Raw genomic sequence first — 26,096 nt, forward strand, 5'->3', positions numbered from 1 at the left:
CAGTTTCTCATATTTCACAGTGTATATCTTGCCCCCTTGCTATGGACTAGATTTGGGTCTGGTACCTCTGATAGGTGCCCTAAATGTTCTATTCCATGATGCTCTGTTTTGGCACCTCCTCTGGGAATGCTCAGCTGTCCAAGCGTTTTGGTCCCAAATCACCCATTATAGTATTATTATCATCATCATTTATTTATATGGCACCACAAGTGTTCCGCAGCGCTTTACACAGAACATAAATAGGTAACCAGCGACTTACAATACAATGCAGGACACGGACATGGATAATAGACATAGCTATATTAGCGACCTTTACACCCACATGAGCAGCCAAGTGTTAGTTGCCATAGTGGGGAGTAAGAGATAAATGAAAATAGAGTAGGGAGAAGCACAAGAGGGTAGAGGGCCCTGCTCGAACGAGCTTACACTAAAAAAATATCTTGTTCAATACATGATTAAGCTTTGGTGCGAAACGTACGTCGGTGTGTGGCAGTAATACAAAGTTATTAACAGAAGTGAGTGCCCTTGAACCATTCCTATTTAGAACTGTGATCAAAAAAAGATTGCTGACCATTACTCTCAGATCCTCACCGCTTTAATGGGCTGAATGTGCCAGCGGTTTGATTAATACATTATACAGCCTTTTGCTCAGTTGTATATACAAAGTGCTATGTAACTAGGGTCCACAGCACTGAGTGAATGTGCAGGTTATTACTTCTCCAGCGATTATCAGAAACCAGGGAGATTAAGCTGCTTTTAGTGCCGCATATTACTGAGGATAACTGAAGTTTACTTTGTCATTACTCTATTCCTTCGGGTATAAAAATACCCAGCAATTATTATTCTGTTTATTTAGTGATTAGTATCAGTCTGTAACATCATCTCTGGGCCATATTCAATTAGGCTGCGAAAAGTCGGAATCGGCGATAAATTATCGCCGATGACGTCATTTTCGCATGTTTCAATTAACCCTGTATTCAATTTCAAAGACTTTTCGCCGGTGCGAAAAGCCTTTGTAAAAAAACGGGATAAGTTTTCACCATGTTTTACATGGTGAAAAAAAATGCAGAATTGGGGTTTAGGGGTGCAGGCTTAAGAAAAAATAGCCTGCACCCCTGGGAATAGCCCCTAAAAATGAACTGTGTCAAAAAAAAGTACAAAAAAAAATAGGGAAATCCCAAAAAATGTTTAATTTTGAGGTAAAATAAAAATATGGTTAACAAGTTTTTAAATAACCAAATTAATGCAGGGGGGTCCCGAGTATGCAGCAGGTGTTTTAAAGAATGAGGGTGGTAGCGGCAAGTGCATTTTTGAAGAATTTTGAAAATGCACTTTAGGGACTAAAAAAAATATGCTTACCCCCATATTCATGTACCCCAAATTTGATGTGGAGCGAAAAGTCCAGCATGGACTTTTCGCTCCTAATTGAATATGGCCTCTGTGTCTATTTAGCCATAGAAGAAAATAAAGAGATCTTAGCAGGATGTGCCCAGTATACATCACACAATAACGCTTAGTGCTGGCTATACACCTGACACTACCAGTATCACACTATACAGTACACAATAACACTTAGTGCTGGCTATACACCTGACACTACCAGTATCACACTATACATAACACAATAACACTTAGTGCTGGCTATACACCTGACACTACCAGTATCACACTATACATCACACAATAACGCTTAGTGCTGGCTATACACCTGACACTACCAGTATCACACTATACATCACACAATAACGCTTAGTGCTGGCTATACACCTGACACTACCAGTATCACACTATACATCACACAATAACGCTTAGTGCTGGCTATACACCTGACACTACCAGTATCACACTATACATCACACAATAACGCTTAGTGCTGGCTATACACCTGACACTACCAGTATCACACTATACATAACACAATAACACTTAGTGCTGGCTATACACCTGACACTACCAGTATCACACTATACATCACACAATAACGCTTAGTGCTGGCTATACACCTGACACTACCAGTATCACACTATACATCACACAATAACACTTACTGGTAGTGTCAGGTGTATAGATAGCACTATCACACTATACATCACACAATAACGCTTAGTGCTGGCTATACACCTGACACTACCAGTATCACACTATACATCACACAATAACGCTTAGTGCTGGCTATACACCTGACACTACCAGTATCACACTATACATCACACAATAACGCTTAGTGCTATCTATACACCTGACACTACCAGTATCACACTATACATCACACAATAACACTTAGTGCTGGCTATACACCTGACACTACCAGTATCACACTATACATCACACAATAACGCTTAGTGCTGGCTATACACCTGACACTACCAGTATCACACTATACATAACACAATAACACTTAGTGCTGGCTATACACCTGACACTACCAGTATCACACAATAACGCTTAGTGCTGGCTATACACCTGACACTACCAGTATCACACTATACATCACACAATAACACTTACTGGTAGTGTCAGGTGTATAGATAGCACTATCACACTATACATCACACAATAACGCTTAGTGCTGGCTATACACCTGACACTACCAGTATCACACTATACATCACACAATAACACTTACTGGTAGTGTCAGGTGTATAGATAGCACTATCACACTATACATCACACAATAACGCTTAGTGCTGGCTATACACCTGACACTACCAGTATCACACTATACATCACACAATAACACTTACTGGTAGTGTCAGGTGTATAGATAGCACTATCACACTATACATCACACAATAACGCTTAGTGCTGGCTATACACCTGACACTACCAGTATCACACTATACATCACACAATAACGCTTAGTGCTGGCTATACACCTGACACTAACAGTATCACACTATACATCACACAATAACGTTTAGTGCTGGCTATACACCTGACACTACCAGTATCACACTATACATCACACAATAACACTTAGTGCTGGCTATACACCTGACACTACCAGTATCACACTATACAGTACACAATAACGCTTAGTGCTGGCTATACACCTGCCACTACCAGTATCACACTATACAGTACACAATAACGCTTAGTGCTATCTATACACCTGACACTACCAGTATCACACTATACATCACACAATAACACTTAGTGCTGGCTATACACCTGACACTACCAGTATCACACTATACATAACACAATAACGCTTAGTGCTGGCTATACACCTGACACTACCAGTATCACACTATACATCACACAATAACGCTTAGTGCTATCTATACACCTGACACTACCAGTATCACACTATACATCACACAATAACGCTTAGTGCTGGCTATACACCTGACACTACCAGTATCACACTATACATCACACAATAACGCTTAGTGCTGGCTATACACCTGACACTACCAGTATCACACTATACATCACACAATAACGCTTAGTGCTGGCTATACACCTGACACTACCAGTATCACACTATACATCACACAATAACACTTAGTGCTGGCTATACACCTGACACTACCAGTATCACACTATACAGTACACAATAACGCTTAGTGCTGGCTATACACCTGACACTACCAGTATCACACTATACATCACACAATAACACTTACTGGTAGTGTCAGGTGTGTAGATAGCACTATCACACTATACATCACACAATAACGCTTAGTGCTGGCTATACACCTGACACTACCAGTATCACACTATACAGTACACAATAACGCTTAGTGCTGGCTATACACCTGACACTACCAGTATCACACTATACATCACACAATAACACTTAGTGCTGGCTATACACCTGACACTACCAGTATCACACTATACATCACACAATAACACTTACTGGTAGTGTCAGGTGTATAGATAGCACTATCACACTATACAGTACACAATAACACTTAGTGCTGGCTATACACCTGACACTACCAGTATCACACTATACATCACACAATAACACTTACTGGTAGTGTCAGGTGTATAGATAGCACTATCACACTATACAGTACACAATAACGCTTAGTGCTGGCTATACACCTGACACTACCAGTATCACACTATACATCACACAATAACACTTAGTGCTGGCTATACACCTGACACTACCAGTATCACACTATACATCACACAATAACACTTAGTGCTGGCTATACACCTGACACTACCAGTATCACACTATAATACACTGCTACTAATTGCAGTGATGTGATTATACAGTCTGAGGGATAAGAGAGAATACGTTATTAGCAATCGCAATTATCAATAAATGTTTTTCTATGTGTCTTGTTCTGAATGGGTCAATGAAAATTAAACCTGCATTGATATAGAGGACAGATCTTAATCACAGTTCACTAGATCCGATTTATTATTAATTTGAGATCTAGGAATACGGCTCAGGAAATAAAATGCTACAATCCCAGGTTATTAAACAACATACACATTATTTATTCTTGAGGCTAGTTGCAACATTTGTTGCAATAATAGCAAGTCACTGCTGACAGAAGGATACAGTCTTTTTGAGAGCAATTTATTTGTTATATTATTATCCTTTATTTATATGGCGCCACAAGGGTTCCACAGCGCCTTAAAAAGTACAGAAACAAATGAGCACACAAGACAACAGTTATTAGCAGTACAGACAATGCAGGACAAGTACATGATTTATATACATTGCTGCATAACACCTAAATAAGCAGCAGGGTGTCAGTAACCAAGTTTTAGGTGCCATTGTAAAAGTAAGGCAAGAAGCACGTGAGGAAAGAGGGCCCTGCTCGTGAGAGCTTACATTCTAAGGAGAGGGTCAGACAAACAGGGGTGACACAGATGGGCTAGATAGTGAGGAAGGAGCATTAGAGTAGTGGGTTAGGACGAGCGCTGGAAAGCATTGAGGAAGAAATGGGTCTTGAGAGCCCATTTGTAGATTAAGAGCCAGGAAGCCAAGTGATGGAGGAATTTTGAACGAAGGCCAGGGAGACAAAAAAAAGGCAGCTACCTCTTTTCCACCAAAAATCCGGGTCTGGCCTGGGCCTTCAGACATGGTACCAACCCAGGTCGGACCCCATTTACATAGCACAATCGATCCAGATTATTCTCAGGTCAGCCCCATTCACACTGAACCCAGGTCTGCCCTGCTAAACTTGTGAGGTCATAAAAAGTGGGAAGTGACTGCTCCACAGCCACCAATCAGCTCATTTTAGGCATTACCCAGGTCGGATAACCCAGGTTGCGCCATTTACACTGCACCAGTACCCAGGTCCATCCTGGTAGTTACCTGGGTTGGATTGCAGGGTCACTTGACCCGGGTTATTTTTCAGGGACCCTTTTACACTGAGCTGCAACCCGGGTAGACCCAGCAATAACCCAGGTTTTTGCTCTGGTGTAAAAGGGGTATAATAGGACTATTTATCCCAGTGAATATAATTAATTATCAGTGTATTGTTGTAATAATCCTGCCACGCATTTTAAGAATATTTTCTCACCCTACTTGCTTGAACATTATATAATATATGTAGTGTTATATTGGATTTATCATTTTATAGATTATTTTCATTTTTAAACAAGATAATAAAAGTGATATTTTAATTTGTTGTGACCTAGTGCACCATCAAACTATATGTTTTGTTGTTGATAAATTCTAAAAATATCACCAGAACGGGAGGTGGTAATCCCCTCTAATTCCCTAAAATGTGTTTGTTTTTTAGTTTGGGTCTCTCAGACAGGGTTAATCGCTTAATGGGTCAATGCATAGCTAACGCATGGACTTTGGCCAAGGTTTTATTGGATGGCATCTAGGGGGTCCTACTTTTGCTGAGGGGTGTGGGCTGAAGAATGAGGTGTTGGGACATGAACGATTTTTATATACTGAGCGCAACTATTCTCAAATATGACCGTAATACTGCTGCTTCCTATTATGTTGCTGGGGGAAAGGGGGTGAGATTTCATTTGCTGATGGCTTGCCACCCAGCGGGATGGGACAATAATGTTTCTGAATAATTCTGAGTTTTCGCTTTCATTTTTACTGCTGTATTAGTTGGTTGGATTTTTATTTTGTGCAGATATTTAAATTTTCTGTTATTGGGTATTATTATTATCCTTTATTTATATGGCACCACAAAGGTTCCGCAGCGCCTTACACAGTACATAAATGAGCACACAAGAAAAACAGTTAAGGTGCATAAACACACAATTTTTTTTTAACGATTATCGTTAATGATATCGTTTATCGTTGAAAAAAATCGTTCACTTTCTAAGTTACAACGATGAATGATTATCGTTCATGCGCGTTCACGTTTGTAGTTTAGTCAGACTGACCAACTCAACGATTTTCATTAAGGGAATATGCAAAAATCGTTTGTAGTTCAAATAAATCGTTCATTACACTTTAAAATCGTTCATAAAATCGTTGTGTGTGTATGCAGCTTTAATAGTAATATAAAACAATGCAGGACAAGGACATGGTTTATACACAGAGCTGCATAACACAGCAGCAGGGCCTCAGCAACCAAGTGTTAGGCGCCAATTGGGGCATTAGGAGTAAAAGATACTATGAGAAGGGGGAGGAGAAGCACGTGAGGGACGAGGGCCCTGCTCGTCAGAGCTTACATTCTAAAGGGGTGGGGCAGACAGACAGGGGTGACACAGAGGGGTAGATAGTGGAGGAAGGAGCATGGATCAGTGGGTTAGGATATATGATGCGGGATGTGTGTGTATAAGATGACCTGATGTATGAAGAATCTAAGTTTGACATAACATCTATCTCTAGGACAGAAAACAGATTTTGTTTGTGTTATTTACATGAGAGATGTACAAAATAAAGTTGTAGCACTATAATTTTTGTGTTACATTTTAGTATCTACATACATCCTGATAGAAAATGCAGCTATTATGGGACTGTCCCGCCATCCTAATACAGTAGTGACTACTTTAGTCCCAGTTGCTGAGTGCTATGCCATGCTCCTGTGAGTGGGTGCATCTCACATGCTAGACCCACCCACCAATGGATGCAGCCATGCCCAACATGCAGTGGTCCCACAGGATGTTGCTGTATCCAAGCCCAGAATTTCTCTTGGCAGCCCTGGAGGTGACAGGCAGAACCTGGAGGGAATGGGGCTTAGTGGTGGGGTAACAAGGCCATGGAGGGAGGGAGGTGGCTGAGAGTGGAGGAACAGGAAAGGTGAGTGAAAGAAGCAGAGGGTTGGAAGGGAGACTGATGAGAGAAAAAAGGGGGAACAGCAAGCGGAGGAGACAAGAGGGGGAGGATAGGGATGGATAAAGTAGAGGATTATGTGGACAGTGAATAAGGGGGTGATTGAAGTAAGAGTGTTCATGGTGTGGACGAGGTAATAAGTGAGATGAAAACTGGAGTGGAGGCTGTGTGATAGGGACAGTGTGATGTGGAGGCTGTGTGATAGGGACAGTGTGATGTGGAGGCTGTGTGATAGGGACAGTGTGATGTGGAGGCTGTGTGATAGGGACAGTGTGATGTGGAGGCTGTGTGATAGGGACAGTGTGATGTGGAGGCTGTGTGATAGGGACAGTGTGATGTGGAGGCTGTGTGATAGGGACAGTGTGATGTGGACGCTGTGTGGATTAAAGTTGTTAAATGTTCAAAAATACAGGTAAAAGAACAGAGCAGCTCCAAAAGTGATATATATAAAGAGAGGTATGTGAGTAGTGGGAGAAGGAATTAGTTATTAAAATAAAGAATGTTTAAAGTGGACAGATGCAATGCAATGGAAAAAGGCAATACAGTACAAACAGGATGTTCAGTAGTATGAAGGCAAAAATTACAGTTTACAGAGGTGTTTTGAACAACAAAGATCCATCAACAAGAGCAGCAGCAGATAGGGGAGTACTTGCTGTGTCCAAGCAGTGGGTGCAGTAAGGAGTTCCCTGGATATACATACAGCAGCTGATGGTGAATTCGCTAATTCACATAATTATGTTGCTTGTTGTCGTTCCAAAACTGTTCTGGGTTTGAGGATGTTTTCCTCCATCTTAACTCAGGCATAACTCCGTCTTAGTTATCAAATTGTAATTACACTTATAATCTAACACATTGAATCTAAAACTAACTATTGCAGCCTTACTGATCACTAAAGGACCCTGTACTATTATTAAGGTGCTCCTATGGCAATGGCTGTATAGTATATTTTTATGTTTGCTTTTCCTTTAGGGTTTATTAGGGGGGGGAGTTTATATTATTTTTCCCTTTGTTATGGAAAAAGTTTCATAAATAAACTCCATTTAAAAAAAAAAAAAAAAAAAAAGTGCCTGCTGTATTTTTAAAGAGCACCTGTCACCAGATCTACAGATGAGGCCGACATATTTTTGGTTGTAAAAAACTAAATAAAAAAAAAATAAAAAAAAAAGAGTGCAGCCTATGAGTTCCTAATGATGTCACTGAGGCACTGGTTTCTCATGCTGTGACATATTGCTCAGCCCAAAATATGGCTGCGTTACCTTATGAGAGAAGATCTGTCCGTATTACGGTCACAGCCAATATCACGGGTGCCTTAATGTGGAAGTAGAACTGGGGGAAGCCTCCACAGGAGGAGGGTGCTCTTTGCTGTGTACACGTTGTACGGGTGCTGAGGACCTACATATGTGTCCTCGTACATCTAGCCTCCTTGCGCGTTAAACAGCCCTTCTAATCGCGCCATGCCGAGGTGTGACTCGGTAGCGCCGATCGTATTTTTCCCCTTCAAATGCATCCTATTCGCATCACTGTGTGAATAGGATGCATTTGAAGGGGAAAAATACGATCATAGCTAGCAAAGGCAGGCCTGAACATGTGAGGGGGATATTCCGCCATATTGGTGAGTGCCTCTTGGGCTTCAACACACATCTTCCCAAAATTCTACCAATTACACATTTTTGCACCCACTGCCACCTTTGGGCGCACCCTGCCACAGGGAGAGCTTTGAGGCATCCCCAGTGCTCCCCACAGATAGAAAAAAAAAAAAAAATGGGATTTTTGTACTTCAGATAAATCCTTTTCTATGAGTTTATTTGGGGAGACTGATACCCGCCCTTTACGCTCTCGTTCATTTTTTTTTTTTCCCCGGTTGTCCCTGTTGGGATTAGTGTTCCCTCCTCTGTCTTGTTCTGGATCCCTGGTCCTGTAATTGGGGTTCGGCTAGAAAAATACTGAGGTGGAGAAGGTTAATTTGAAAGTGCCCCCAGTTACTGACACCCCGCTCTATACCTGTCACCCCATTGAACTCGGAGAAAATGATTTAACATACATTAAAAAAATCCCTTATTTTTATAGACTATTTATTAATTGAACTGTTACACGGTCCTTAGTTCAACAAACGTAAATACCACTTGAATCTGTCTGAGCTGCCCACACTCACCACAGGTTGAGATAACCCTGATGGTGCCAATTTAGGCTGGCACTTACTCTCAGATGTCTTTCATTAGAAGAGCCCAGAATGGAGCAGGCACAGTACTCTGTAATGTAGGTATAGCCATTTATTTAGGGAAATAGAATTTGTTAGGAAAACAAAAAAAAAAGTACAAACACTAAACAGTTGGGAGAATATTCAGTCAACACAGCCCCGATGTAAGTAACGTCCTGTCCTGCAACGGTCAGCGCTGAAGTGACGGAGAGGAAACAGTTTGTTCCTTTAACCCTTTCCCCATCCAAACAAATGTGACTGTGTGGTCCGACATGGATCAGAAATGCAGACAGTGGGGATTTATGTATTTCATCCGAACATTGTTCAAGTATCACATGACTAAAAAAAAAAATAATATCTACAACTTCATAAACTAAACTCTTAAGAACAATCGGGAAATCCCTTGTGTGTGTGCGTTCTAAAACAATCGGGAAATCCCTTGTGTGTGTGCGTTCTAAAACAATCGGGAAATCCCTTGTGTGTGTGCGTTCTAAAACAATCGGGAAATCCCTTGTGTGTGTGCGTTCTAAAACAATCGGGAAATCCCTTGTGTGTGCGCGTTCTAAAACAATCGGGAAATCCCTTGTGTGTGCGCTCTCTAAAACAATCGGGAAATCCCTTGTGTGTGCGCGTTCTAAAACAATCGGGAAATCCCTTGTGTGTGCGCTCTCTAAAACAACTAAAAGCCTAGAGCAAGTAATCTATTTTTTTTTTTTTTTTTAAATAATTGATTAAAATCTAATAGTCTTTGCTGTGTGTATGATTTTGCTTCTACGTACGGTCATCGCGGCAGCGTGGAAAAGGTTGCGGTTTATCTTGTGGCTGTATATTTACTAATGGAAATCATCGTAGTCAGCGGAAACGTTAATCTGTAATCACTGCTGCCACACAGAACTATTATGTAAGATTTGTTAAGCGATAGATAGAACTGTTCCTTAGTGGACGGGGTGGGGTCTAGAGAACGCCCGAAGGATAAGGATGCACTCGTGTTTCTTCTACGATAAAAGCTTTTGGTTAGGACGACTCGCTGACTAACGGAATAACAGGTGGAGGCCCGTTAGGCTGGCAGTCCATCTCACAGCCAACGCTTACGGAGCATGGACGTCAGGCTGGACACGTCCTGGCGCTGTTCCGTGTACCTGATCACGTATTCTGGGTATATCTGATGCTTTTCAAAGAGGACAAATATTGATGGGTTCCATTCACTGTCCACGCAGCTGTCGTAGAAGCTGGAGGAGGAAGAGGTCGATTTGGCAGGCGGGCGCAGGTACGAGGAGGACCCCTGGACGAAATCTCCCACCAGCACGCGGGTCACGAAGAGGACGTACTGACTGCGGTCTGCGTGGCTGCTGTACTTATGCGAATAGGACGCGTCTCTGGCGAAGTAGCTGCCTGTAAGAGAGAAAAGGAGTCAGAAGCCAGAGGGTGGGTGGGGGACACATAATCCATTCTTAGCGCAGTGTTGGGCGGGTATCAGAAAGTGACACCACACATTGATCCAGGAGATTATAAACAGACCTTAGACAGATCTGGCTCTCCAGCTGTTATGGAGGCTATCATAACTTGCTGGGACTTATAGTGCCACAACAGCTGGATGTTGTTGGAGTGGAAAGGGCCAAACCACTAATGGAAGTGTCTATCCCAAAGATGGTGTAGCTTGCTTCAACCCTGTCCCCACCTCCATTCAATGCAACTAAGTGCCGGCGCGGTGGCCACATCAGCTTTGCGCCTTGCTTGGGGGCACCTGTCACACCGCCATAGTTGCAAGTTGGAAATCTGGACAGACATTTTCAGAAAATGGGGGGTGGGGGTTTGCCAATATACTGCTGTCATAGGCCAGTACACCCTAAGCTGCGTTCCCCTCACCTTTCCCGTACGCTGTGCCGTGAACCCCACAAATGCGCCAGTCAAAGTTCTGTTGGCAGATGGCGTCGACCAGGTTACTGCTGGTGCCATGAAACAGCTGGCGCTCGTCCACTTCCTTCCCTCCGTTCTGCTTCTTCATCTGCTCTTTCTGCCTGTGAGAAATGAGCTATTACTATCGTTGTGCGAGAGGCTCAGGAGGCGGCCACGACGTGTCATACACTAGGGCACCCGCCAGGTGGCGCTGCAACCCACACCCACCACTGGTAAACCTCCCACAGCGCCGGACTCTGAATCCTCTCGATACTCTGGATCTGGAAGTGCAGCGTGCGGAGGAACATCTTCTTAATCGTCCTATATTCCTCCGATGACTGGGACAGGGGGACTAGCTGCAGAAACAGTAAGGAACGGTAGGAGAATCTTCATTTTCAGTTCAATTTACGACCCAAAACATATAAAATAAATACAGTAGTTTTTTTAATTGCGTGCTCCGATAAACACAGATAACGCAGGTCTGCAATGAAAAAGCTTTTTTAACGAATTTATGTGATACTTATAGATTTTGGCTTCTGAACAAGAAAATTACTCCCGATTTTGCATATCACATCACATTTTTCTGCAGAACCTGTAATTATGAATAAGTAATTTTGTCCATATTCTTTAAAGTAATAAATGTATTCTGCCTACATTTATAATAAAACATTGTCTTAAATGAATTCAGTCGGTAGTATAGAACGTTGCAATTCAGTTCTAGTCATAAAACTTCCCCCTCGCCCAGTGCCAGATTAAGGTCCACATGGTCCGTGAGCTGAAATTTACAAAGGGCCTAAACCCCATACTGTCTAAAGGAACAGCGCGCACGCACGCACGCACGCACGCACACACACGGTGAGCTGGCAAAGATGGAACCAAATACAACAGATGCAGCACAGTTTTGCCCCGTGCCGACTCATTTTAACCCCTGCCTACCACCACAAACACACACAGTACACACTACACACACACACACTACAGTAAAGAACAGGGTGAACGGTTCCACCAAGACGTGAAAGATGTAGAAAGAAGATACCAGGGTCGTTGGGACGTCAGCATGATGGTTGACTACTGCTGGATGATACACAGAAAAAGCTTATAAGCCAAAAAACGAAGTTTGAAGACAAAAAAAACCCAAGATATTAACGATTTTTTCAATAATTATGGTTTTGTGTCTATTGTTTGATTTTATTGTTATTTTATTATGCAATTAAGACAAAAACACAGTGATATAATTTACACTTCTTATTTCACAATAAATATGTCAAAAACAATTAAAACTTCTTGTTTTTTCTGAAAAATGTATGTAACCCCCCCCCTATAGGTAAGTGTGATGAGGTAATTTTTTTTTTTTTAACATACCATTTCTTGATGTACACAGGAGTATAATTAAGAATATAAAAGTATTATGACCCGTATTATTCTTCATGTAAGATGTAGAACCTTATTTCTCTATATTATTAAAAGAACTGATGCAAGGCAATTTCAGCTGTAGACTGTAATGGAACAGGGCCCCCTAGTGACCATTAGCTGCATTACAATTAGTCACAGTTCTCGGCTCAGTAAAAGGAGGCAGTCCTACGTACTCACCTTGTACCCAACTTCTGGGACCTGCCCTTTGTCCCAGTGTTCGGGCGTGGACTTGTCATCATTTGCTTTAGAGGAGTCAGACTTCCTGGAACACAAGAGGAGCCTGTTATTTCTCAAGTGCTCTACAGTACTTAATATCAAATGCGCCTCACTTGCTCTCCTTAGATCCATGAGGAGGCTGTTGGCTCATTGTACAGAAACTAGTCATTCATTCATTCCCGCTCCCATAAGCCCACCCCCTAACGCCAGCGATGCTTTATGCAAAGTAGCGGGGAAGAGGCAGGCTCAGAAGCATTCTAGTAATATAAGACGGCAGACAATGATTACAGGGGATACATACGCGATGCCGGCGCGGTTAGGATAACCACACCCGTCGGTCGGTATCCTAACCTCCCCCTCCCCAAACCTAACCCTCCCTCTAGTGCCTAACCCCGCTGCTAACCTTAGAGATCCCGGCGGTTGAATGCCAGCGCTGGTATTCTGACTGGTGTCGGGATTCCGGCGTCAGCATTCTGACCGATGGAATCCCAGCCGTAGGGATATTGACGTCATCCCAATTTTTGTTTACTATATATTTTCGGTACCTCAGTGTGGGTCGGGAGAGGGAAATTCAGATAAACCCTCGGACATTTACCTAAGTTTCTTCTTCTTTACATCCTCCGCAGACACAAACTTGGGTCTCCGACACACTTTCCTCTCGGTGCCGAAGCGGGTGTTCCTCTGTACCATTTCTGGGTGAACAAAGATCGAGTTCGTCAGGCCGGGCGACGAGGTATCACAATAATACCAGAAACGTCAGGGCCGAAAAATATAACATCATAATATGTGACTATAGATTATACACAACTTATGTTGGGTGGAGTGAATGTGTATTTTCCTTAGAGAGCGCGTATATAGGAGAACACTGGCAGAAACCGGTAAGCCATACTGTACCTTTAAAGCTCAGCACGTAATTCTGTTTCCCGGCCTTGAACTGTATGTTGATCGTCTTATCAGACAGGAAAACATTCTCCAGGTCCCGGCTCGTAATGGTGGAAGTTTTATGAGCGTCCGTCTGTTGCAAAACAACTGAGCTTAGATCTGCGGTCTAGTAACTAAGACGCTGGACAAACATTACAGCCCTCGCAGCTTACACAGCGCATTTCATACTACGCCAAGTATTGGGCCTGTGACAGGCTGGACTGGTGGCACCATAGCGTCCAGAAGCCCCAGTCTATTCAGCACGGGACTGAATTCCCTACAGGAACTGAGCAAACCAACAAAATAAGCCCCACGGCTCACCCCACAAACGGCCTCTCTGCAGCGGCTGAGTAATAAAAGTGTTACAATACATTTTTTTTCAATTACTTTATTTGCTGGCGAACTACAGGTCCCAGTGGGCTCTGGACGCCAGCACTTGTAGCTCCCCAAGTGCAAACATACCCTGGCAGCCATGGGTATGCTTGCAACTTGTAGTACTACAAGCATTCCTATGAATTAGCAAAGGACAGTGTACTTAGGGATTGTTCTGCGACTTGCCGCGAACAACGTGAACCGATGTAGGTCAAGTGGATCTCAAACAGTTACACAAGATGGACATTGCGTCTACTTGACTCCTGCTCACTGGACTTGCCTGTAGTCACTTAGTAATACAACGGAGTCGGGGGCTTGGTACGAGCCCCCTCCCATCACTAATATGGCGCTCCTGCATATGTCAAAGTCTTCGCTTTCTTCTGCACAAGGGGGGGGGGGGAGCTGCTGGGTGCAGGATCCCCCTTGACTCAAGAACCCTGCACCCACTGTAGGTACCCCCAAACAAGTCTCACGGTCCGTTACCAATATATAAAAACAAATATTTTAATTCTATTTGGGTAGTATGGAGTAATAAGTGAATGATTGCGAGGCCAAAGGGTATGGTTATTATTTACCTCCGGGCCATACTCGATCCACTTTTTGTATTCGTCCTTCCAGAACCAGCGCCAGTCGGTGGTGAGGATGAAGTGGGGCGGCTTGGAGGCGGAAGACGGTGTGGAGAGGCGCCGTATCTTACTGGTCTTGTAGGTCATGGTATCATAGCTCAAATGCGTCACTGCATTTCTGTAAGTGGGGACAGATCATGGTTACAACTACAGTGCACAAAAAATTGCGCCCAGCCACGGCACATTTTTTCCCGATTATCTGCTATAAAGTTATACTGACAGTTTCTGTATCTTATTTCATGCACATAACATAAAATAGGGAATTTAGTCACTGTGCAAATAATAAGAGTTATGGTATAACATACCTTTGTTCTTCGAGGTCCATAGCCATTACTTTGGGGTATGTGATCCAAACAGTTAAAAAGGAGCTCTCAGCTCCCAAGATGCACTGGGTCCTCCCCCACATATACCCCGCCCCCGGCCAAGGTAGTCAGTTCGTTACCAAGCCCAAGCAGGAGAAGAGAAAAGATAAGACGGAAGAACCCATGTTCTCTAGACCAATCTCTCATAGAAGAGGGAAATTATAGAGATACCCAAAAACACCAGGTGCGTTAGGGTGAGTGTCCTGTGGACCCCATGGACCTTGAACAAAAAGAGTTAACAAAAGGTATGTTATACCATAACTCTTATTTTCTTCTTCGGGGGTCGATGGGGTCCACAGCCATTATGTTGGGGATATCCCAAAGCCGTACCCCTAAGGGCAGGGACGCTCCTGTGCCTTGGAAGAAAGGAGAATCCTACGCCCGAAGGAGGCATAGGTGTCAAATGCGTCCACAAAAGGTGTAGACGGAAGACCATGTGGCTGCCCTGCACAACTGTTCAGCAGAGGCACCCCGGCGGGCCGCCCAAGAAGGTCCCACTGATCTCGTGGAATGTGCCGTTACTGAGTGTGGCACCACCAGATTGGCCTGTGTGTATGCCTGAGTAATTATCATAAGAATCCATCTGGCCAGCGTCTGCTTATTGGCTGGCCAGCCACGCTTATGACAGCCATACAGCACAAAAAGAGAATCCGACTTCCTCATGCCGTTGGTGCGATCCACATAAATTCATAGCGCACAAAGAACATCCAAGGAAGCCTCACCTACCGAGAGGCGTGTAGACTGAAAGGCTGGGAGCACAATCTCTTCACTCATATGAAAACGATATACCACTTTCGGAAGGTATCCAGCCCCAGTACGAAGAACCGCTCTATCCCGATGGAATATTAAGAAGGGGGAGCGGAAGGGAAGTGCTGCCAGATCAGAGATTCTGCGGGCAGAAGCAATAGCAAGAAGAAACACTGTCTTTGCTGTTAACCACTTGAGGTCTACTGATTTCAGGGGCTCAAACGGCGGCGCCTGTAGAGACTTGAGGACTAATGTCAAATCCCACGGGGCTACTGGGGGAACAAAGGGAGGCTGCACTCTTAGAACACCCTGAAAAAGCGTCCTCACATCTGGCAGTAGAGCGATTTTCTGCTGAAACCAGATCGAAAAAGCAGAAACCTGAACCCTCAAGGTGGCCAAGCGGAGCCCCTTTTCTAACCCAGTCTGAAGAAAGGAGAGCACTCTAGAGACCCTAAATACCTCAGGGTCATATTTTTTCAGTTCACACCACTGAAAAAAAGAGTGCCAAACTCTAATAAATACGGGCCGAAGCCGGTTTACGTGCCTTCAACATTGTCTGTATCAGACTCAGAAAATCCCTTTTTTCTCAAGACGGAGGCCTCAAGAGCCATGCCGTCAAAGACAGATGAGGCAGACCCGGATACAAGCAGGGAACTTGTATTAACAGATCTCGCCTTAGCGGAAGAGGCCACGAAGTGTCTATGGAGAGAGACTGTAGATCGGTGAACCAATGGCGTCTGGGCCACGCTGGAGCTATTAGAATTACAGTACTGCCCTCCTGCTTGATCTTCCTGGTGACCCTGGGAAGAGCAAATGGCGGAAAGAGATACGCTAGCCTGTAATGCCATTTTACTGTCAGCGCATCTAAAAACTCGGCCATTGGATCCATATCTGGGTACCCTGTGGTTTCTCCTTGAGGCCATGAGGTCTATTTCTGGAAGCCACCATCTGTCCACCAGGCTCTGAAATACCTGTGGATGCAGAGCCCACTTTCCGGCATTTACCTCCTGCCGACTCAGGAAGTCCGCTTCCCAGTTTAGGACCCCTGGTATAAACACGGCCGATATTGTCGGGAGGTGACGCTCTGCCCAAACCAGAATACCTGATACTTCTGTCATGGCCGTCCGACTCCGTGTGCCTCCCAGATGATTGAGGTAGGCTACCGCGGTGCGATTGTCGGATTGGATTTGAACAGGTCTGCCTTTTAGTATTTCCTGAGCCTGAATTAAGCCCTGAATACTGCCCTTAGTTCCAGGATATTTATGGACAGATGACTTTCTGCCTTTGTCCATATCCCCCAAAACGTGTGCAGGCCCGTCATTGCTCCCCAACCGTGAAGACTGCATTGGTTTTGAGAAGCACCCTTTTAAGTTTAGAACAGGCCGGTAGGACCCATTCGGCTTCTGAATCAAAAACTGATTCTCTGGAACCGGGATAATGACCCCCGCCATCAGCAATGACTATATAGCCTGTTGAAGGGCCAAGGCCTTTACAGAACCCACCACTGGGCTTATGCAAAAGAAATCTTTGGGGAGGACTTCTCCAGAATGTCAGGGCGTAGCCCCGGGAGACCACTCCCCGAACCCAGGCATCTGTTGTTGTGAGATGCCAGGTGTCTGAAAACTGAAGAAGTCGGCCTCCTAACCTGGGGTCCCTCAAGGGAAGGCCCGTCCAATCAGACCACAGGTTTATCCTGGACTCTGGGAGCTGGCTGACCTCTGGCCTTACCCTGTGGCCGAAAAGACGACTATCTAGGTCTGGTCACAGATGCTGACGGTAGGCCAGCCATTTTAGAGGCTGCCACCGTAGCCACAATTTTGTCTAATTCTGTGCCAAAGAAAATGCCTCCCATAAACGGAAGGGATTCTAGGGCCTTTTTGGACCCTGCGTCCGCCTTCCAATCTCTTAACCACAGGGCTTTGCGTACCACTACTGAGACCGCTGATGCCTTGGAAGATAGTATACCAGCATCCAATGCCGCGTCTCCCAGATAAGACGCTGCTTCCTTGACATAGGAAATAATCTCCAGCTGTTCCTTAGATGCTTCTGGCAGAGATTGTCAGTGCCTTCATCCATTCTTCAATGGCCTTGGAAACCCAAGCCATAGCCATACCTGGATGAGTGGCCGCTCCAGAGATCGAGAAGATTGTTTTAAGACAACCATCAAGTCTCCTATCCATGGAGTCGCTGAGAGAGGAAGCAGATGGTATGGGCAGTATGGCACTCTTTACCAGCTGTGCCACATGTGCATCTACAGACGGCAGAATTTCCCACTTAGCACACTCCTCTGACGGGAATGTGTATAAGACCGCCACCTTTTTTGAAGGACGGAATTTTCTACCTGGACAACTCCATGCTTCCCCCATAAGCTCCGACAGGTGCTCTGATTTGGGGAACTCCGCCTTGACCACCTTCTGGCGCTTAAATACCGGCACCTTTTTCTGCGGAGGCTCTCCCTCATCTATATTCAGTACAGTCTTGACCCGCCCTAATCAAAAAAGGGACGTCAGACACTGAAAAATTATACTCCTCTTCTACGGAGACAGACTCCTGAGAGGAATCATGTACCTCTTCATCCTCCGAGGATGTATCAGAGTCATCTCCTTTTTCTATGGCGTGGCCTGTGTGAGGGGCCGAACGCTGTCTGGTCTTTGGCTGCATAGATCTAGCAGCTTGTGGTGGTTGCTGAAAAGCCGCTGAAGATGATGCCGTGCCCCGTTCAGCATACATATCCACCCAAGATGGGAACATAGAGGGCATAACCATAGGGGGCTGCATCTGCTGAGGGTACCTCCAAACCGGGGGAGCTGCGGCAGCCAAACGTTCCGCCACTTGTGCCATAATCTGGGAAAAGGATGCCCAAGGGGGTTCTGGTCCAGAGGCTGGTAAACATGACTGATGCGGTGATTGTCTAAAGCAGTTACCGCATAATCCATTTTGTATGAAGTCCTGCGAGGATAACCCCGCTTTGCAGGCCATACAGGATACCAGCACAGGAGCTTCTGCCACCCGTCTTTCAGACTCCTTAGACATAATATTTTATATCAAGTTCTGAGTATACATGTGATTCTGTTCCACATCAACTGCCCACACACCTATAGTAGAGGGTTATAGAGAGAGACAGTAGTGATAGGTTACAAGCTGACAGTTACTGACATAAAAGGCAGTACTACACACACATTCAATCACATGCAATGCATAACCATTTCACCCCCTTGTGAATATATGCATTCTAAGCTCTTGTCACTATGAACAGCCCCAGGCAGAGAGCTCTGTAAAAACCTGTCACCGTAGGATACGTATACAGGGAGACTGATCCAGCAGTAGGAGAGGTATACAGGGAGACTGATCCAGCCTCCTGAGTGTACCAGCCACCGAGAGCACTGAGAGCGGTCTCTGGCTGACTCATATAGAGGGAGGCTGGGAGGAGCAACCCAGATGCGGGAACCTTTGGACTGGGCCAGCCGTGTGGATCGGGGGAGAGGCCGCCGGGGAAAAGCAAACCTCCCCTATGCTGCATGGATCCACCCGGCACACTGACCTGGCCACCGCCAACTAGTGCCCGGCTGTCAGGATCCCTCATGTCCCGGTGGTCTAGTGCGGGAGACAGTTTACCTGACTCCTCACTGCAGCGTGCCCCGGCCAGTCTCCACCGCCGGAGGCTGGACTGCCACGTAGACCCGGCGTCAGGGGCCGCCGACACCACCTTACCTGCATCCCCTGTCCCGGTTGCAGTCCAGGGCCCTGCGCGCCCTACTACTTCACACCAGTGTCGCGACGCCGGAGGGGGTAAGTTGAGCGGCTACACGGGCGTCCGCTGGACACTTAGCTGCTTCCGGTTTTCCTTCCGTCGACACATGCCGCCCGCATAGTTGGAGAGTAAAACTCTCTTTTTACATTTTTTTTTATTTCTCGTCTACGGGACTGCTCCTGCAGTCCCATTGTCCATGTGGTGTCAACCACACCAAACAGAAGAACTGACTACCTTGGCCGGGGGCGGGGTATATGTGGGGAGGACCAAGTGCATCCTGGGAGCTGAGAGCTCGTTTTTAACCATTTGGTGTCTGGATCACATACCCCAACGTAATGGCTGTGGACCCCATGGACCCCGAAGAAGAAAAAGTGTTTACAGTGCTCATAATCCAGAGACAGCTGTCGGGTGATTGTCCCTCGCGGGGACCGTGATATAGACGCTACATCTGGTTATCTGTGCTGTACAAGGCTTGCTGAATAATGGTACCTGGAGTTGGGGTCACAGTATATCTCCTCGATGGTCTCCATGTCAGAGAAGTCCTTCCAGGTTCCATCGACACAGACCTGCCAGCGATATGGGAGGTGATAGTGATCCCGTATGCACCTGTCTGTAACACGGTACAATAGTCGCTGTTACCCAAACTGACCGCATGACAGCTCAAGGGATTGGCATCATATGTATAAGCTGCGCTACGTTGGCATGTGGGGGGTGATTCTGCCACATATATAAGCTGCGTTATGTGGGGGGAGGGGGATGTTCTGCCTCATATATAAAGCTATGTAATGTGGGGGGGGGGGGTTTCTGCCTCATATATAAGCTGCGTAATGTGGGGGGAAGGGGTGGTGGTTCTGCCTCATGTACAAGATGCATTACGTGGATGAGGGGTGTTGGCTCTGCTGCATATATAAGCTGTGTTATGTGGGTGGAGGGTTAAGGGTTCCCGGCACAGATATGAGGTGGGGGGTTAGAGTCTCACCTTTGAAGCTGCAGCTGTTTAATATGAAGTACAAGCAGATCTCCTCTATAGGCTGCTGGTCAGACGATTTCTGGGGTCTGGCTCGGTCTGTGGAAGAAACTATTCAGTTTTCATTAGTTTTGCCAGAGAGGATCCCTCACAGTTCCGGGGTACAGTCCCCTCACCAGACACACAGGGCAGCACCTGCAGCCACAGAACCCCATGTGTCACCTCTCTGCACAATTGTCTTTGCTATATGCTGGTCCCTACTTTAAAACAAAAAACATCTACCAATAGCGTTACTGAGACTGATGCCCCCTATAATGTGTGTCACGGGTCTCGGCTTTCTGTGTGAACTCCCGAGTTCCGTACCGGAGCGATAGCTACAACATGGCATCTCGTCACAGCATGACCCAGTCTACTGCTGGCCACGTACGTGATGACCAGGACCAGGCCTGAATTTGTCTAGATTGGCTGATTTCCTGAATGCCACTGCAAATATCAATGTCCCGCGAGAACAACACAACTGCAATCACAATATTTTATGGACCACTGACTGTTCCGGGAGATCAACCAGCTAAGGCACCACCCATAATATCGTCAGATGGCACCAGGCTTCGGCTTGTGGTTCCCAACCACCTTTATAAATTCCACAGCGTTAGCTGGATGACATCTGTATTCTCTCTAACAGGGGGGAGTGGGCTACAGAAACTAGGCTGTGCCGAAAAAAATAAAGGAGCGCTGTTCCTGAAGGGCTGAGTCTAAAAAGGTAAACAGAGAAAGAGACAATAGTTCCAAACAAGCCTGGACACTCACCCTCCTTAGCTGGGGATCCTATTGCCGTTTTCGGAGAAGCATTAGTGGCGTTCTTTATGGCGCTGGCGTTGAGGTACGTTTCCAGGATCATAGGCACAATGCTGGCGGACAGCCCCCATTTCATCAGCTTTCTTATCGTGTCCTCTGCGGCCATGTTGTGGGACCTCTTGCAGACGCCTCCGAATTTGCAGTCGTCCTGGAGGAAGTGCTGGCAGATGTGGAGCTTGTTGCAGTTGTCTTTGTAGGTGCAGGAGCCGTGGGGCCCTTCTCCGCGGTTATAATGCAGACAGACCTACAGAGAAAAGAGAGAGAGAGAGGCTCAGGCTGGGATATACTGATGGAGCAGGGATATCTATCACACACAATACAGGATCTAAACCACAATGGCGAGACAGAGGGTCCAAATTGGGGGTGGTCCTGGCAATAAAGAGACTGTCAAGCACGTTGGCCATTCTAGACTAAAACTGATCTCACACCTCTATGCCCAATACGAACAGATCAGCTCAGATCTGACGGGGCAGGACAGTCAGCGTGGTCAGCCGATATATCTCCAATGTCGCGCGTCGTCGGAACACACGTGGCCTCACGTGAGCCTATGGCTTGGCATGACCACAAAATGACTAGTCCTGTGCAGTTTGGGCCTCATCGTATCCGGAACTACTGCCAACAAACGCAGCCATCCGAAATGTCATCACATCATTGCTTTGGGCTTGCAGCGCCCTGGGGTACGGTGTTTGGACCCAGTGGGGTCCCCCCCCTCTGTAGAGATTCCCCAGCTGTCTGCACATAAATCCTCTCCACCAAATAACATGTGGTGTTTTAGTTCTAACACTGAAGGGTTAATTGAGAGGTTTTGTCCCATATTCTCCCCCCCCCCCCCCCCCCCCGTTTTCTTTCTGTAAACTATGTCTATCTCACGCCCAAGGACACTGAGATATCGCCTTTCCCCGATTCCTCCAGGCAAGGGAAGAACGGAAAAGGAAGAATGTGTGAAAACAGAGGGAGGTGGATGATTAGGATGGAGCTGAAACTATCTATCAATGCCGTAATGGAAAGGTATATTTCCCCTTCTGTATTTGTACCTGGAAGTGACGGGCAGTGAGGGCGGAAGTGCGATTTATTGCCCACAAAGTTCACAAAAAAAAAAAAAAACATGTTCGCTAGCTGCGCTTTGGGCACGGTGGCTCACTGCGCTCGCCACAAGATTATATTCCCCCTCTATGCCCACTTGGAGGGTAGGGAATGATGTAGAACAGTAACTGATGACGTCAGGGTACAGAAACTGAAGGGGATCTAGCTGTAACCATGCCGTAATGCACATCCTGTCCGTGCAGGCCGCCATGTTGCACAAAAATAAAAATTTGATGGCTGCTTTTTTTCTCGCTACCCATAGGCAACATATGAGGCGGCCAGCACGTGTGCCCGACATTATACCCACTGAGCGATCTGAATGAGGAGACCTGACTGATGTGCCAGGCTCTTGTAGATGCCCTGTGACCAGATCACGCGCTTCAACATGACATTATTTATTCTAGGCCACTATCCTGTATTTAAGACTACAATAGATTCCATTAACGCGCTCACAATGGGTGGAATGCATGTGATAAACAACAATCACATCATGTATCGCTATTGTCGCTATTTGTCACGCAAACATTTGAAATGGCCACTTACATAATAAAAAGACATTTTCTCTGCATAGTTTTGCACAGCCCAGGAACAAGCATACGTTAGGCAGAGATTATATATATATATATATATATATATATATATATATATATATATATATATATATATATATATATACGGTGCCCCCCTGTAACGAGCTTTGCAGAAAATAAAATAGGTGACAATAATAAAATGGGGAGTCTGCCATATTCATCTGCCAGAAGACTACTATCTACGGAGGCGATGCCAAGTCCCTGCAACATTATTGTACATCAATACCTTCAGATTTAAATGACACTTACCCCTATGGCTTTCCTGTCGGTACTTACATCGGGCAGGAGGTTGGGGTCGTTCTGTAATAATAGGTGGCGGAGCTCCGTTAGGCTCAGGTCGGCGACGTCGTGCAGCTGGAACACGCGCTTGATCTGATCCTGATCGATGGAGTGATTAAACTTACAGTGCGGCCTGCAGCACGAGAGAGGAAATGACGTTAGGTCAGATTTTGGCGCTCACAATGACTGCATTCTAGAGTCCGCTCTGACAGGTGCACGCTTCTACGTGGCGCTGTTTGCCGGTGCCTTGTTTGATGCTGTTACTTTTCTGCTACATTGTGAGTGTTCTGAATCATTTGTAATAAAACGGTTATTTTTTTTACATACTTCGCCACGGTGCGCTCCTTGTCCATTTGCTTCTAGAAATTATTGCCCGTGAGGGGGGCCAAAGTGAGCTGAACCTGCTAACGTGGAACTTTCCCACAAGCCGGATTATATGAGACTGTGACCCGCCCCGGATGAGGTATATAGCCGCCAGCTGCAAGCATCTGTGATGACGTATATATCATGTATTTACCCCAAGCTCACCTAGTGCAGCACCCCTGGGTTGAGGTTTATGTTGTAGTCACCTGCTGTTGTTCCTCCTCCAGAGGTATATTGCCCCAAGCTCACCTCCTGTAGCCCCCCCAGGATGATGTATTTACCCCCAATCTCACCTGGTGCAGCTCCCTAGGACGTAGTAGCGACACAGATGGAGTTTCTCGCAATCCCCGGAACATTTCTGGGTCCTGTCCGCACACAACCGTAGACTGCTGACACACACACACAGCACGTCACTGCCCTGGGACCTGGTCACCAGGTGGCGACCCCCGTCTGTCTCCAGCATCGCGGACATAAACTCAGGGGTCACACCCAGGGCTCTGCCCAACTGCCCCTGCTCCATGCTGCCCCCATTGGCACAGAGCCGCTTACAGAGGCCCAGGTAAAGAGGGTCCGTCATGACCAGAGTTTCCCCTGTGGGTATTATTTGCCCTTATATGTTATATATTGCCCCCCACCTACCAACTATGTGTGCCCTCAGAGAGCCAGGTACATTTACCCCCACAGTCCTCTATGCCGCCACCACTTTCTTCTATCTACCCCCTTCCTGTACTTACCCCCACAGTCCCCTATGTACTCCACCTCCCCACACACCTATCTACCCCCTTCCTGTACTTACCCCCACAGTCCCCTATGTACTCCACCTCCCCACACACCTATCTACCCCCTTCCTGTACTTACCCCCATAGTCCTCTATCTACCCCCACAGTCCCCTATGTACTCCACCTCCCCACACACCTATCTACCCCCTTCCTGTACTTTCCCCCACAGTACCCTATATACTGCACCTCCCCACACACCTTCTATCTACCCCCTTCCTGTTCTTACCCCCACAGTCCCCTATGTACTCCACCTCCCCACACACCTTCTATCTACCCCCTTTCTGTACTTACCCCCAGAGTCCTCTATCTACCCCCTTCCTGTACTTACCCCCACAGTACCCTATTTACCCCCTTCCTGTACTTACCCCCACAGTACCCTATTTACCCCCTTCCTGTACTTTCCCCCACAGTACCCTATATACTGCACCTCCTCACACACCTTCTATCTACCCCCTTCCTGTTCTTACCCCCACAGTCCCCTATATTACACAGCCGTGAGCCCGCACAGACTACCTACCCCAACTGCCCCCGAGCCCTGACCTGCAGCTCTCTGCCCCCTTCCCTCGTGTCCTGGGAGCTGCTGCTGCTGCTGCCCCTTCCCCATATGACAACACCCTGTATCCGTGTGACCAGAGAGATCCGAAGAAACGAAACTAAAAGGCGGAGAGAGTGAGGAAATGCCCCTCCCGGGATCACAGCGCCTCCTCCTCCTCCTCCTCCTCCGCCTCCTCCCCCCGTACACACTACACACAGCCAGGGAAACCAGGCAGACACTGTTGCCAACTCTGAAATTAAAAACAAGCAAATCTTGAGTGAAAAACAAGCCCAAAACAAGCCCAACCCAATCTGATAAAGCCCAAAACTTAAGCCCAACGTAATATAGTGGTACGTGGGTGGGCTGTAATTTAATGAAAACCACAAAGTTATTGTTCATTTTATTGAAATACATATAAATATTTGCAAAACACGGCATTTCCCTGCTCTACGAATAGACTCCACTGTGCGAAGTAAAGCGCAGGGCACTCGGGGCCTGATTCGGCAAAGGACGGAATTGCAAAAGCCGCACACTAGCAGCTTTGTAATTCTGTACTTCCTAAAATGCAATTGCAGCAGAAGGTGCCTGAAATCTCCTTGCTGCATCTGCCATACCAGGCTGCGACAGAGGTTGCAGTCTGGGATCACCATTGCAACCATCAATCGCGATGGTTGCACCTTTGGTCAGGCTGCGGTAGCTGAAGCTGGCCATGTTCTGTCATCATGCAAGGCCAGGAAGTCTGAGTCCATGGATGCAGATCCTAGCCTTGCCACTCCCAGAAAACGGGGGCTACATGCCCCCGTTTCCAGGAATGCAGAAAACAGAGGCAACATGCCCCCATTTGCAGGAACGCAGGCCGTCTCTGCCCCACAAACTCCTCTGCCTGTCAATCAGGCAAATGCATACAAGTGCCTGTGCG

At 46.1% G+C, this 26,096-nt stretch overlaps 1 protein-coding gene across 2 annotated transcripts; it reads right to left on the reverse strand.

The window, feature by feature from the left end:
- Positions 1–9,480: 9,480 nt before the first annotated feature.
- LOC148443152 (protein mono-ADP-ribosyltransferase PARP12-like) lies at positions 9,481–24,587 on the reverse strand. 2 transcript variants are annotated; one of them, XM_088463168.1, is made up of 12 exons: positions 24,157–24,587; positions 23,498–23,633; positions 21,501–21,792; positions 20,706–20,792; positions 20,216–20,336; positions 14,816–14,984; positions 13,842–13,962; positions 13,543–13,639; positions 12,909–12,993; positions 11,547–11,674; positions 11,289–11,440; positions 9,481–10,814 (listed from the first exon to the last, which is right to left on the reverse strand). In XM_088463168.1, the coding sequence occupies exons 1-12, from the start codon at positions 24,438–24,440 to the stop codon at positions 10,498–10,500; spliced, it is 1,989 nt and encodes a 662-aa protein (XP_088319294.1). In that variant the 5' UTR covers positions 24,441–24,587; the 3' UTR covers positions 9,481–10,497. The 2 variants fall into 2 exon arrangements, with proteins under 2 accessions (XP_088319294.1, XP_088319293.1); XM_088463167.1 differs by having other exon boundaries at positions 20,706–20,804.
- Between the last annotated feature and the right edge of the window lie 1,509 nt (positions 24,588–26,096).

Source organism: Taudactylus pleione, unplaced genomic scaffold (genome assembly GCF_031769625.1).
Source record: "Taudactylus pleione unplaced genomic scaffold, aTauple2 ptg001329l, whole genome shotgun sequence".
Lineage (NCBI taxonomy): Eukaryota > Metazoa > Chordata > Amphibia > Anura > Myobatrachidae > Taudactylus > Taudactylus pleione.

Coding starts and splice junctions, on each gene's coding strand:
- LOC148443152 (XM_088463167.1), bottom strand. CDS start 24,440: ATGACGGACCCTCTTTACCTGGGCCTCTGTAAGCGGCTCTGTGCCAAT. Junction 21,793..23,497: donor ACCCCAACCTCCTGCCCGAT/GTAAGTACCGAC, acceptor TTTTCTCTGTAG/GTCTGTCTGCATTATAACCG. Junction 11,441..11,546: donor CTGTGGGAGGTTTACCAGTG/GTGGGTGTGGGT, acceptor CATTTCTCACAG/GCAGAAAGAGCAGATGAAGA.